The 13,084-nt window shown below is 45.8% G+C and overlaps 1 protein-coding gene across 1 annotated transcript in view; it reads left to right on the top strand.

The window, feature by feature from the left end:
• The first annotated feature begins 8,388 nt into the window (after positions 1-8,388).
• LOC144791234 (transmembrane protein 17B-like) overlaps positions 8,389-13,084 on the top strand; it is a 422,992-nt gene continuing 418,296 nt past the window's right edge. Inside the window, exon 1 of the mRNA XM_078665886.1 lies at positions 8,389-8,514. Coding sequence (XP_078522012.1) covers positions 8,394-8,514 — 121 coding nt within the window. The 5' untranslated portion in view covers positions 8,389-8,393. The remainder of the gene's footprint in view (positions 8,515-13,084) is intronic.

The following is a 13,084-nucleotide window of genomic DNA, read 5'->3' as shown; positions in this document are numbered from 1 at the left end:
ATTAAGAGACAGTTTCCAATTTTGAGCTGTGCTTCATTGACCCCTTAGCGACTATAATACATGTGGCCAGACCTGGCCTTGCCTGGGGGATCACTACAGATTCCCACCTGTTTTTATTGAGTGGTGTCTCACCTCTGCCCGATTGACTCAATAAGTCCTCCAAACCTAAATTGCTACAGCTACCTCCTGGTCAGTGACTACTATTTGTATGATCAACTTATTATGGTTGGATCTTTTCATTTTGCCTGAGCAACCGATTTGAACTCGTTTCATTTCCAAACAGGATTGAATGGGAATATATCGCTTTTTGGAAACGGTCATTTGCCTTGAACTACAAACTTTACTGCTTCTGGAAGTTTTCACTTTTCAATTTGTACTTCTACACGTGACACTTTGTTTACCCTGAGTAAGTTCCCTACACTGGAATGAAACGCGTTGGCTCAACTTGGCTGGAATGTCTCAAGTTAATGTTTTTTCAAAAAAAATATTTTCTAATAAAGAAGTTACTATTCGCTTTATATTGGCCTATTGGACTTCTCTTGAGCTGTGTACCCCCATTTGGTTTAAGAAGCTTTGATCTGGAAAACAGTAACGCCATTCAACGGCTGGCGTAGGGGTTGTTTACACTGCATCTACATTTATAGGAACTGGCACGAGGTGCAACACAGAAGGTCCGCTGTTGTTGTTGTTTTGGTGTCTGCTCTTGCATCCGTCCTTTCAGCCTTCAACCTATCCATCCTTTCATCTTTCCATTTATTCATTCGCTCCCCCTTTCTTTCAACTTTTTATGCTACAGTTCGCTTTTTCTTCCTTATTCCTTTATTGTTTCCTTCATTCTTTTCAGCATTCCTTTTCCTCCAGTTCTTTCTTTCCTCTTTCAATCTATTCATCTTTTGTCTTTGCTCCTTGCACCCACACCAGTGGCCGAACACGTGCAGCAAGGTAGGCAACAGGCTTATCGCTGGTCACAGAGACTGCAATGCTGCTGGAGATCCCTCACTATATCTGCCAGTACCAGTGTACTGTTGGGTGGGCTTGCTGCAGAGGAGGAACCTCTCTGTTCATTTGTCCCAGTATGAGTTTGGAATGCCTGTTCTCCTTCAAAGAGTTCAGCCAATGCTGTGCATCCATCTCACCTAAACAGCAGTGGTTCTTTCTCTAGGGTAAAGGAGCGTTGCCCACCCCTTGCTAAAAGCACAACAAATATGAAAAATTGAATGAATGGATTACCGTTTTACTTTTAAGTGTTGCCCGAACTGTGTATCAGCCATTGCTGCTGATTGGCAGAAGCAGGGAGGAGTAGTGTAATTTGTAGCCACTCCAAGTGCGCATGTTGGTTTGGTGGACTCTCTTGTGACAGCTTGCCCGACATGCACACTTTAAAACACACAGTCCCCCAGTGCCTGAAGGAACGCTGAGCCCACCCACTTCAACCAATCATGTAGCTCTTTTCATGCTGATTAATAATATTAACAGCACAAGAGCAGTGTCTGGATTGGTTAGGTGAGTTGGCTCTGGGACCCTGTGCTCGGAGACACCACAGACTGGAGAAGAAAAGAAGAACACTAAAGATGCAGGGGTAAGTAAACATCTTTTTTTTTAATAAACATATTTGTATTGTTTTTGGCACATCTTTAAAATCAATACAAGCCCCCCTGTGGGGGTTAAACGCAAACATTGTGTGTTTTAACACCTTTCTGACTTACAGATAAGCCCTGTGAGAACTATGCACTGCCTTCAGTCTCCCCTCCAGAGCTCCCAGTTGTGGTCTATTATTAAAAAAAATATGCTTATCGAGCTACAAATGAGAGCTTTGGCATTGAGCCTAAATGCATTTCTGGTTTCTCCCAGCGGCTGTAACTACCTCAAAATATTTGCTGCGCTTTCCGCACCACTTTTAAAAGTCACCGCCCACTACTGCACCTAAAAGCAGTGAACACAATATTTTCCCCATACAGGATTCCTGATGCATGAAATCTGACTACGGATCTTTCAAAAGGAATATTCTTCATAATTCTTCTGATAATTGGGTTTTCAGGCATCACAAAATCAAGACCCTCCGTTTATAAGTAAGTGTAATTACTCAGACTTTATTGGGACTATCAAATGAGTAACTTTGCCAAAATCCACATGTTATTCCGCTTTAAAGGAGAAATAGACAGAATAAGTGCTGTCACACTTGATAGGTTCTGAACCCCTGGGTGGGCCGAGGATGCCGATGATGAAGCATGACACAATTTCATGTGTAAAGTTTCCTCTTCCATAAAGCATGATGTCCCTCCCAAGGGTGGCAGAAGTCCTGTGACTTCCACACGTTGAACCTGAGATCCTTTCTCTAAGATTAGGAAACAGTTTACCTTCTCTTTTTCTGTGTTCACTTTTCAAGCTCCCGCACAACTTTTTGTGATTACATTAGCACTCTAACCACCATTGTTATGGCACGGGAGTGTGTTCTCTATATGTGAATGACCCCTTTTGCATGGGTAACCACTGTTTCATTTTGTTTGCTCTTTTGTTGGTGTTTGCTTGAGTGTGGTAAGTTGAGAGTTGGTTCAGAGTTAAGTTGAGTTACGAGTTAACTGGGTGGTAGAAGCTAATTGTTGCTCAGTTCCTCAACGTACACTGGGCTCCACTTGCACACCTCAACATTTTGAACCAGTGCACCACTGAGCCTGGGATTGCACAGTGCCTGGTGCACGTGAATTCAAACCTTTTTGAAGAAGTTCTCACGTGTTTGCCTGTTTAGAGCATAGTTAGCTACACTATATTGAGACTGTTCCAAAGGACACTGAACTATTAGCACTACCTCCCTAGTGCTGCCGACGGAGCCCCGCCCACCTAATGGAACGCCCGCACTGCGCCGAAATAACAGCGGCAGTTAAGGCGTTAAATGATGTCTACTTCTAAACACATGAAACACAACAGAATCATCACAAACAGCAAGTCTCCAACTGACATCATGGGATGTTTAAGATGCTGACTTTGAATATCACCTAAGCAAGAATGTTGTCAAAACTGCCCACTTCAGAGATCTGTCTGTAATCTATATGTCATGTATGCCTTATATGTTTTTGTTTCTGTGAGCGATGGAAGCATGTACAACTCTGTCCTGCTGGATCCGTTCTGCAGGAAATGGAATATTGCACCTACTACCTTCAGTGAGAGAGGGAAGCTTGTTTTCTTACTGCCACACAGTCCCAATTCTGTAAGAAAGTAAAGTCTACACTGCTGCTGCCTAATGTGAACATGTCTTGTGATGGGAAAGGCTTGTGCAAACGCTACCCTAGCAATACCTGTCCTCTGACTTAGGAATTTTGCACTGTTTCTACCCAAGGTGTAGTTGTTATATGAAGATGCGTGTTTCAAAAGCAGTTGCCCCATCTTATAAAAGAACAAATTATATGTTGAATGTACTTGCCTAATATGGCCAGGCCAGCCAGAATATTTTGTGAGACCCAGGGCAAAAACTTGTTGAGGGGCCTTAACCCAGTGATCGGGGTTTTAGTCACTGTTTCACAGCTTGACCATACTGTGTGCTCCTAGCAATTACTTTGTTTCATCTGCCTCTTTTTCTAAGATCATCACATTTGAGAGCATCTCGAAATAATTCAGTTCATGTTGTGCACTGTACATAAACCTCACTCTTATATAGTTTAATAGACCGTAATGTTGCTTCTTCTATGCCAACAATAAAGGCCTTGTATAAGTGCCACGGGAGAACTGACTTGCGTCTTGGGCTACTGATGAAATTGTCATCAGGACAGCAGGGGAAAATAATGTAATTCGTATTTAGGAGTGGAATTGCACATTGTCTAATCGGGAAACCTGGGGCATATTTACTAGAAACTGGTGGAGTGCTGTGTTACTCCAAAATGTGTAACGGTGCGCTCCATCAGTTTCAAACACAGGGATACGGGGCTTCCCTGGGTTTCCCCTAGCGCTGGCACTAAAGAAGCAAGTACCAGTCCAAGCACCCTTGTGCCATGTTGCAAGGGTGCCTGCACTGCAGGGGTGATTGTTTATTTGCAGCTAGGGACAAATTCCTGCACATAAACAATCTTTACAGGCAATTTGCTGTTTCTATGTGTGCTGCAGAATGCAGCACAAATAGAAAGAGCAAAATACGAGGAGAAATACAAATTTCTCCTCGTATCGCCTGTGTAAGACCATATTCCCTGGCGATATTTACATACCTTGTAAATAAATTATTAGAAACAAAAAGCAATGGGTGTTGCGGCGGCCCCTGCAACAGCCATTGCACTCCCCTTTCACGCTAATTGCTGCGTGAATAGGGGAATTATTTACAAGGCGACGTTAAAACATGTTAAGTGGCTTAATGCCACCTTGTAAATAAGGCGAAGGACTTAACGCCACCAGAACGTCAGAAAAAGTAACGTTCTGGTGGCGTTAACTCCTTGTATATATGCTCCCTGGTTATAATCCTAGCTGTTAAACTTGAGCAATTAATGTGACCGTAGGATATTACTTTTCTTCTTTCACCTCCTTTTCCATGATCATCACATCAGAGAGCACCTCCAACTATTTCAGTTCAGTATGCACACTGTAGAACAATCTCTTTTGTGAATGGCTTAATAAGCCATAATGGTGCTCCATCTATAAAAATAGAGGTATATACAGATATACAGAGAAAACAAAACAAATGACTCATCAATAGAACAGACACAGTAGAAAAATTCTATTAAGGGCCTCTCAGTACAGTGAAATGTTCTAAGGGGATAAAGTTAAACAATCCCCAAAATGCTCTTTTTATGCAAAAGTTGTAACCTCAGCTATAAATAAAGGGGTGGCCAGCGACACTTTCAGAAGGGCTTGAGGTCCACGATGACCTAAGAGCTGTCCTCCTCAGCCCCGGTGGCGCTGCTTTTCTAGACCGGATACATCACAAGCGAGGCTGCAGAGAATTATGGGACCCGGCTGTCACCTCCTCGGCACCACTGCATTCTTGGTACTGGTAGCAAAGCAGGAGATTGCTTGTGGTTCATAGCCTCAAGCCTGTGCACTTCAGCTTCCCACACCCAGTCAGCTGCAAGGGTGGCTTGGCAGCGTGGGCATGGCCAATTTCATAGCACACGCTACGATTATAGTGTCTGGCCCTGTGAAACATGCCACACGTGTTGACAACCTCACCAATAGCAGGGCTTTTCAATCAGTATGTCCTGAAGAAACTTGCCCCATTGACAATGCTTGTTTTAACGCATTAAGTGAGTGAAAGAGTGAATGCGTACAAAATATTTGGGCAAAGTTTGCTATTTGATTTACGTGTGAAACAAGTATTTTTTTTTAATGGAGAAATCAACTTTGCAAAATGTACAATGGTTGACAAGACAACGGTGAAAAATGAATAACAGCTGAGAAGATATTGGCAATTCTGACATTTTTGCCAACATTACTTTGTATGCTTGCTTTTTGAGCCCATGGTAAAACTGTTAAAAAAAAAAGAAAAAACTAGAAGCCGCACAATGCAACATACCGTTGGTTGAAAAAATCAAAAATAGATGATAGTATCCTAAGTTATAGAGCCAAATCGCAGAGTTGTAAAATACACATTAAAATGTAGTTAAATGTAAATTAAAATGTATTTCCTAGCTATCTTTTTTTTCACATGTTGAACAGCTCAAGTGGGTAAGAGGACAGTGGTCGTCTTTCAGATGCAATCGCGAGAATCACACTGCTAACGAGCTAACATTAACACTTCTTTGAAAACCTGCAAAGGTGTAATTTATCAAAAAATGCAAGCAGCAACACTTAAAAGTGTCAAGAGACAATCAGAAAGGAAAAATAATGTCCTGTCACCACTATACCTGAATGTATCCTGAGCCTAGAATATGAAGCTCCTAGCTTGAACAAGGGCAGTTGAGGCTGCAGGTGCTGCCCTGCGAGGGACGCCACTTCTAGGTTCCAAGAATAAGGCCATGAAATACATAAACCATTTTATCCCTACTAAAGATGCAGAGGGTTCTACCTGTGGGTCATCAGCCCCACAAATGCCTTTCATTCATTCTGACATTGTAAGCTGTTGACAGTGCTTAATTTGAGCCAGAGGTTTCTATTGCTTGGAGCAGCACTTAATTGCCAACACTGGCCTTCATTATAATCCGCCACATGGTGGCATTGTTTGTCTAATTTAGAGGTGAGCATAACAGCAGTTGTTTATTAACGTAATAAACATTAACAAGCATTTGCAATGCAATAGGTCTTGCTTTATTTAAGTTTGAGCTATTGGCATTGCTAAATATTGCAACACCAATTGCAACAAAAGTCTATAATTTGTAGGCCACAAAAATGTGTATTTATTTTTGTAGCAATGGTGGCATGCTGCGCTTTAGATGAATATGTTTAAAAGTAAAGTGCGCCATACTGTGATTGCTATAATAGTGAATTGTGGATGCGTTAACAATTGCTGTGTGCATTGATGGCTGGTGGTGTGTGTGCCTGTAGAAATTGTGCACTGATGGCTGGTGGTGTGTGTGCCTGGTGGAAGTGTGCACTGCCGGCTGGTGGTGTGTGTGCCTGGTGGAAGCGTGCACTGACGGCTGATGGTGTGTGTGCCTGTGAAAGCGGGCACTGATGGCTGGTGGTGTGTGCCTGGTGGAAGCCTGCACTGATGGCTGGTGGTGTGTGCGTGTCTGGTGAAAGAGTGCACTGACGGCTGGTGGTGTGTGTGTGCCTGGTGAAAGCGTGCATTGATTGCTGGTGGTGTGTGTGTGCCTGATGAACGCGTGCACTGATTGCTGGTGGTGTGTTTGTGCCTGGTGAAAGCGTGCACTGACTTCTGGTGGCGTGTGCCAGGTGGAAGCGTGCACTGACAGCTGGTGGTGTCTGTGCCTGGTGAAAGTGTGCACCAACAGTGTGGGTGTGTGTGGCTGTGTGTGTGGTTGGTTGTGTGTGGTTGTGTGGTTGTGTGTGTGGTTGTGTGGTTGTGTGTGTGTTTGTGTGTGTGGTTGTATGTGTTATAGTGCGTGTGGTTGTGTATGTGTGGTTGTGTGTGTGGTTGTGGTTGTGTGTGTGGTTGTGTGTGTGGTTGTGTGTCGTTTTGGTTGTGTGTGGTTGTGTATGGTTTTGGTTGTGTGTGGTTGTGGATGTGTGTGCGGTTGTGGTTGTGTGTGTTGTGTTTGTGGCAGCCGCGGTCGGTAGTGGGATGACCTGCAGGGCGGTGACGAGGGGAGGGGAAGGGGCAGGGTGGGGAGTAGTAATGTATGGATTACGCAGTTTTACAGGTAAGTAAACATATAAATAAATACAACAAATTTTGTTCCGTGCACTGCATCACCAAATGTGATGCAGTGCGTGCAACGAAATTGGTTTTATTTATTTACTTACTGCTTGGAGTGGTGGTGGGGGTGTGCAATCTGTGTTGTGGGAGGGGTAATGGAGTGGGGGGATGGCATGTTCAAGGGACCAGGTTCAATCGTGGCAGTGAGCTGGAGGGCGCCACAGAGAGGCCTGGAAGGGAGTGTATCTTCCAAAAGCGAACAAACCAGCACGATGCCTAGCAGAGAAAACAGCTTCAGAGGCAAGCAGCCTCACTGCGGCTTTATTGTGGGCTGAGGAATCCTGAAGAGGAAAAAAACAAGTTGGTTAGGAAACACTGTTGATAACAAGCATTGGCCGCGCGGCCGGGCAGCAAATAAATAATAATTAAAAATAAAAAACCGCGAGTTCTGTGCACGCGCGCGCGCAACGGGAAAAAGTGCTGTGCACGTCGCGCGCGCGTGTGCGCGTCGAAGCAAGCTGGTCGCCTGCAAGCCTGTGGTGGGTAGCACTTTTGAAACCCGCTTTAAGCTTACTAAATGTCTCTCTGCGAGCACATGCGCGCTGGCTCAGCGAGACCTAAAAATGACTAATACCTGCCAGCCAAACCATTCTTATAGCTTTGGGGGCCTGGAATAGTCTGAACTATCAAACTTGTAAGAGCATGAAGGTTTGTAGTTCTGGTGGTAGTGTCATTGGCAATGCTGGCTGGGACAATGGGTGGTGCAAGCTGCAGTTGCCTACTGACAAGGGCCCTGGCACTTTAACACTGGCTGTTGCTCAATACATTAGCTCACCCATTTTGGCGGCCACGCAATAACGCACGCCAAGTCTGCGCTTCAGTTCATGTCCTCCTATTCCGTTTCCACTAATTAAGGTCGTTCGTAAAGACCCTGGAATTTCCGGGACTTGAACTGAAGGGACACGGCCGAGTTTGTATGCACATTCTGTGCGTGTCAGTCTCGTTCTCACTCAGTGACTGCAGTGACCTGCACGAGGCCAGCGCCTGGCCATGGCACAGCGTGGCATCCCCGGCCAGCCTCTTAATTAGGAAACATAAAAAAACGCTCCTAATCCGGCCTGATCCGTCAGAGCACAGATGAAGACAGACTAGGAGGGCAATGGCCGCCCATAGTCCCTTGCCTCACAATGTCCGACAGGGCCTGGCCAGCATCAGCGGGTCCCTCTTCATCCACAACAAGACCAGCGACTGCGGAGCAGAAGGGCACGTGTACCACAGAGGTATGTGCCAGTGCCCCCTCTTATGTCTCGCTCTGTGACAAGATAGAGAGAGATGTGCAGAACGAGAGACAGAGCGTGACAGAGGAGGACGATGCATAAAAACATGGCTGCAAAGCCCCTGTCCGCACGTGCGTTTATCAAACTTCCCTTATTTCTCTGTGCAGCCACAGTGAGCGACTTTCACCAAAGTCAAGTGTCACTTCCTCGCATGACACTACTTACAAATATGTGCGTGAGAAACAATTCAACATCACTCTCATATTTTATAATTGTTTTCACGTTTTTGACGAATCACTGTGGAAGTGATAGATGTATGTGTGAATCACTTTGCAAACAATTTGTTTTTGTTTTGTTATTTTGGGAAATATCCCGAAGCGAAATTTGATCAAAGCTCAGATTGTCGTGACTAATGGTGTTTGACGTTGCTTAATTGCCTTAATATGTTTATGTGAATGAAGAGATGCGTTGCTTCCCGCACTGGCCGATAAAACGGTCCTATTAAGTGTAAAACATGGATTCCCTGCAAAACCTTTGTCTTTTCTTTTCTCGGATTCAATATTGTGAACACCAGATGACATTTTTTTTATCATTGCATTTTCAGTGACAATAATATTTGTGCTTTTTAGGAAACGCTAAGCACAAAACCTGTTGGCAATCAACTCTTCATTCAGGGGAAATTATTACAAATCACAAAATGATTGTGAACCAATTTGAAGGGATTGCTGGGAACGTTTTCAGTCTTCAGTCTAACCAGTGCGGTACTTCTCATTGTTTTAAGAAGCTGTTTATTTACTACACTCTAAATAAAAATAAGTCTATAATTTTTAAAAACACATGATGCACAATGAATGGGGGAGTCTGACCTCTGAAAAACAATGTTTATCAGAACTTGCTTAGGTGCATTAGGATAGTTGCCATCCATTGTACAATTATTTGCATTGTTTAAGCCCCAGCCTTTCTAGAAAAGCAGATTTTTTTGATACCCGTAGTCCTTTCAAGTTCATCTTGTCGATTGAATTTACCTACATTGTGGCCTATTTATAGTTTTTACGGTATTAGTGTTTCAAAAAAGTTGGCAGGCAGGCTTTAAAGGGTTAACACTTTTGTATATCTCAGCGATTTAAACTTGCTTGTCAGTCCTGCATATCGCATTTTCAAATTTTAAAACAAAGTGGCTGGATTAGGGATGGCTCTGACTCGCGAGTTTCATGCTGTGAAAAAAGTTTAGAAAGTTATGGGCAGCCAAGACCAAAGGTGGCCAATGCGAGAGCAGTGACCATGGGTACCCAGAAGCGTGGAAAATGAACAGCAATCCCCCCAAAATCTCCGATTTCGGTGCACATCACGTGAGTCAAAGATGACTCGTAAACTCACTAGAAGACAGTTTTAGGTGCCGGAATATAAAGTAATTTTGCACCTTACTTGTGAGCTCTTCCAAAACTTGTAATTTTAAGGCACTGTAAAAAGTAAAAAACTTAAGTAAAGTCAAACACTAAAATAAGTTTCTGGCTTAGTTTACAAAGGCACAAGTTAAGGCTTAGGGGTTGCCCTCTCCCGGATGAGCAGTGCCTCTACCATTCCTTTCTGCTGTTCATGACTTTTGGCTGTGCACAGTGGGGGTTGGTGGTCATTACAGGTAGAGCACAGGGCCTACTCTCTGACGAGACCCTGAGGTCAGTTCCAGCTGGCACGACCAAATCAATTAATCAATCATGGGGGGGGGGGGCGGCTCCTGGGTGATCACGGTGATTCTCCGAAGGCCCAGATCTTGAGGTCCTCCAAGAACTTGGAGAGTGTAGGTGTCTGTCGCAGGTGGAGAGGGAGTGTGTTCCATGCCTTAACCGTGTGGAGGGAGAACGAGCATCCTCCTGTTCAGGACTTCTTGATGCGTGGTACCGTTGCAAGAGAGAGTTGGGCTGAGCAGAGTGACCTTTGGGGTGCGTGGAACATGAGGCGGTGGTTCATGTAGGCGGTCCAGTGTTGTGGAGGGCGTTTTGGGCGTGGGTGAGAAGCTTGAAGGTTATTTTCTTCTGAACGGGGAGCCAGTGTAGTGACCGTAGGTGCTGCTGATATGGCAGTGGCGCGGTAGGTTGAGGACTAGTCTGGCTTCGTCGTTCTAGACATTCTGGAGTTTCCGGGTGAGGTTCTTGTTGATCCCGTTGTAGAGTGCATTGCCGTAGTCTAGTCTGATGCTGATGAGGATGTGGGTGACGGTTTTCCTGTGTTCGAGGGGAATCCAGTTGAAGTTCTTCCGGAGTAGGCGGAGGGTGTGGTGCCAGGAGGAGGTGACAGCATTGATCTTTTGAGTTCGGAGTCCAGGATGATTCTGAGGTTGCGTGCATAGTCTGAGGAGGAGGCAAGGTTCCAGAGGGCAGGGGGCCAACAGGCGTTGTTGCAGGCATCGGGGTGTGGCCCCATGATGAGCACTTCTGTTTTGTCCGTGTTGAGTTGTAGGCAGCTTTTCTTCATCCACCTGGCGACTGCTTCCATTGCTTTTTGGAAGTTGTGTTTATAGATGTTGGGTTCGTTGAATAGGAGAGGATAAGTTGGGTGTCGTCTGCGTATCATACTATGTTGAGTCCCTGTGATCCGACGATGGATGCAAGTGGGGCCATGTAGATGTTGAACAGGGTGGGGCTGATGGAGGATCCATGGGGGACTCCGCAGGTGGTTGCTGAGGGTTCCGAGAGGAAAGGAGGGAGTCCGACACTCTGCGTTCTGCCGGAGAGGAATGAGCGGATCCATTTGAGGGCCTTGTATTGGATTCCTGCGTCGTGGAGTCTGCTGGCTAGGGTGCTGTGTGAGACTGTGTAGAGGGTGGCGGACAGGTCCAGGAGGATGAGGGTCACAGTCTCTCCTCTTTCGAGGAGGGAGTGGATGTCGTCTGTCGTGGCGAGAAGGGCGGTCTCAGTGCTGTGATTCTTCCTGAAGCCTGATTGGGAGGGGTCAAGTGTGTTGTTTTCTTCCTTGAAGTATGCGAGTTGACTCTTGACTGCTTTTTCCATGACTTTCACCGGATATGGGAGTAAGGAGATCGGTCTGAAGTTCTTGAGGTCAGTGGGGTCCGCCGCTTTTTCAGGAGAGGGTTGATCACGGCATGTTTCCAGCCATCACCAAGGAGGCGGTCTCAAAGGAGCGGTTGATGATTCGCTGAAGCTCGGGCGATGATGTCTGCGGCTCTGAGGTAGATGTGGGGGGGCAGAGGTCCGTGGGAGCCCTGGAGTGGGTTGTCTTCATATTCTTTAGGTTGTCTTCGATGCTGAGGGGAGTGCAGCTGTCCAGTCTCAGCTGCGTGGTGTGGGGAGCAGTGGGTGTTGGTTCCTCGTGAGGGTTGTTGTCGTCGAAGATGTCATAAATGGTCTTAATTTTGTGATGGAAGTAGGCGCTGAGTCTGTTGCAGAGGTCCTGGGAGGGTGGGATGTCAGTAGCCTCACTGTTGGGTTGGGCGAGCTCTTTGATGATGCTGAAGAGTTCCTTGTTGTTGTGTGTGTGGGTGGAGACTCTGTCCTGTAGAGCTTTTTTACTTGAGTGTCTGATGAGTATGTGTTGGGTGGTGGTGGCTGCGCTGAAGCTGTTGACGTCGGCTGGAGTTCTGGTGTTCCTCCATAGATTTTTGATGCGTCTGCAGGTTCGTCTGAATTGTCGGAGTTCGGTGGAGAACCAGTTGACTTTCTTGGCGCGTGGGTTGGATGTTTTCTTGAGGGAGGCGATGGTCTTGCCATAGCTGGTGATCCAGTTGTGTAGGGTACGGGCGGCGGTGGTAGGGTCGTCGTCTGTGGTGGTGGGAGTGGAGCGGCTGAGGGAGGCGGTGGGCTGGTCATCAGAGATCTTGTTCCAATTCCTGCGTTGGAGCTGGTGTGGGCATCTGCATGAGATGTTTGTTTTGAAGGTCAAGTGGACGCAGCAGTGGTCCATCCATGGGAGTTCGGAGGTGTGGATGAAGGTGTTGGAGTTTCCTGCTGTGAAGATGGGGTCGAGGGTGTGTCCTGCTGAGTGCGTTGGCTCTGGTACAATCTGTTTGAGTCCGATGTTTTGGAGGTTGGCCAGGAGGGAAGTGGTGTTGGGGTCTTGGTAGTTCAAAGGCCATGCTGAGTGTTGATTGGACGGGCCACTGTGGCACAGTTTCTGGCCGCAGGCGACTTGCTCCCCCCAACATCCTCTGCACACGGCTGTGAATCCAATACCATCTGGACATGACCAAAGGTCATGCACAGAGAGGATTTGGCAGCCACGGTAGGCTGGACGCAGGAGCTATCTGCAGGCCAGACCCAGTGGACTAAGATAGCAGGTGGTGCATAGCAGGGGATGAAAAATAAGTAAATCATAGAAAAACCAATGGAATTCACTGAAAAAAGTTCAAAGTGAGCTATGATTAGGGTATAAGTAATGTAATGTTTGATCATTGTCATTCGTGTGACCGTGGAGACATTTGTTTCACTGTGTTGAATATTAATGTAAATACACCACGACCATACACTAAAATAAGTCTTGTCTGAACAGACTATATATTCACAAGAAAGAACACTCCTTGTTTATAATTTGTGTATTTTCGATTACGTCCAATTTTTCA

This window comes from Lissotriton helveticus, chromosome 11, assembly GCF_964261635.1.
Source record: "Lissotriton helveticus chromosome 11, aLisHel1.1, whole genome shotgun sequence".
Lineage (NCBI taxonomy): Eukaryota > Metazoa > Chordata > Amphibia > Caudata > Salamandridae > Lissotriton > Lissotriton helveticus.
The sequence above is the reverse complement of the archived record's forward strand: the minus strand, read 5'-3'. Positions and strand labels throughout refer to the sequence as shown.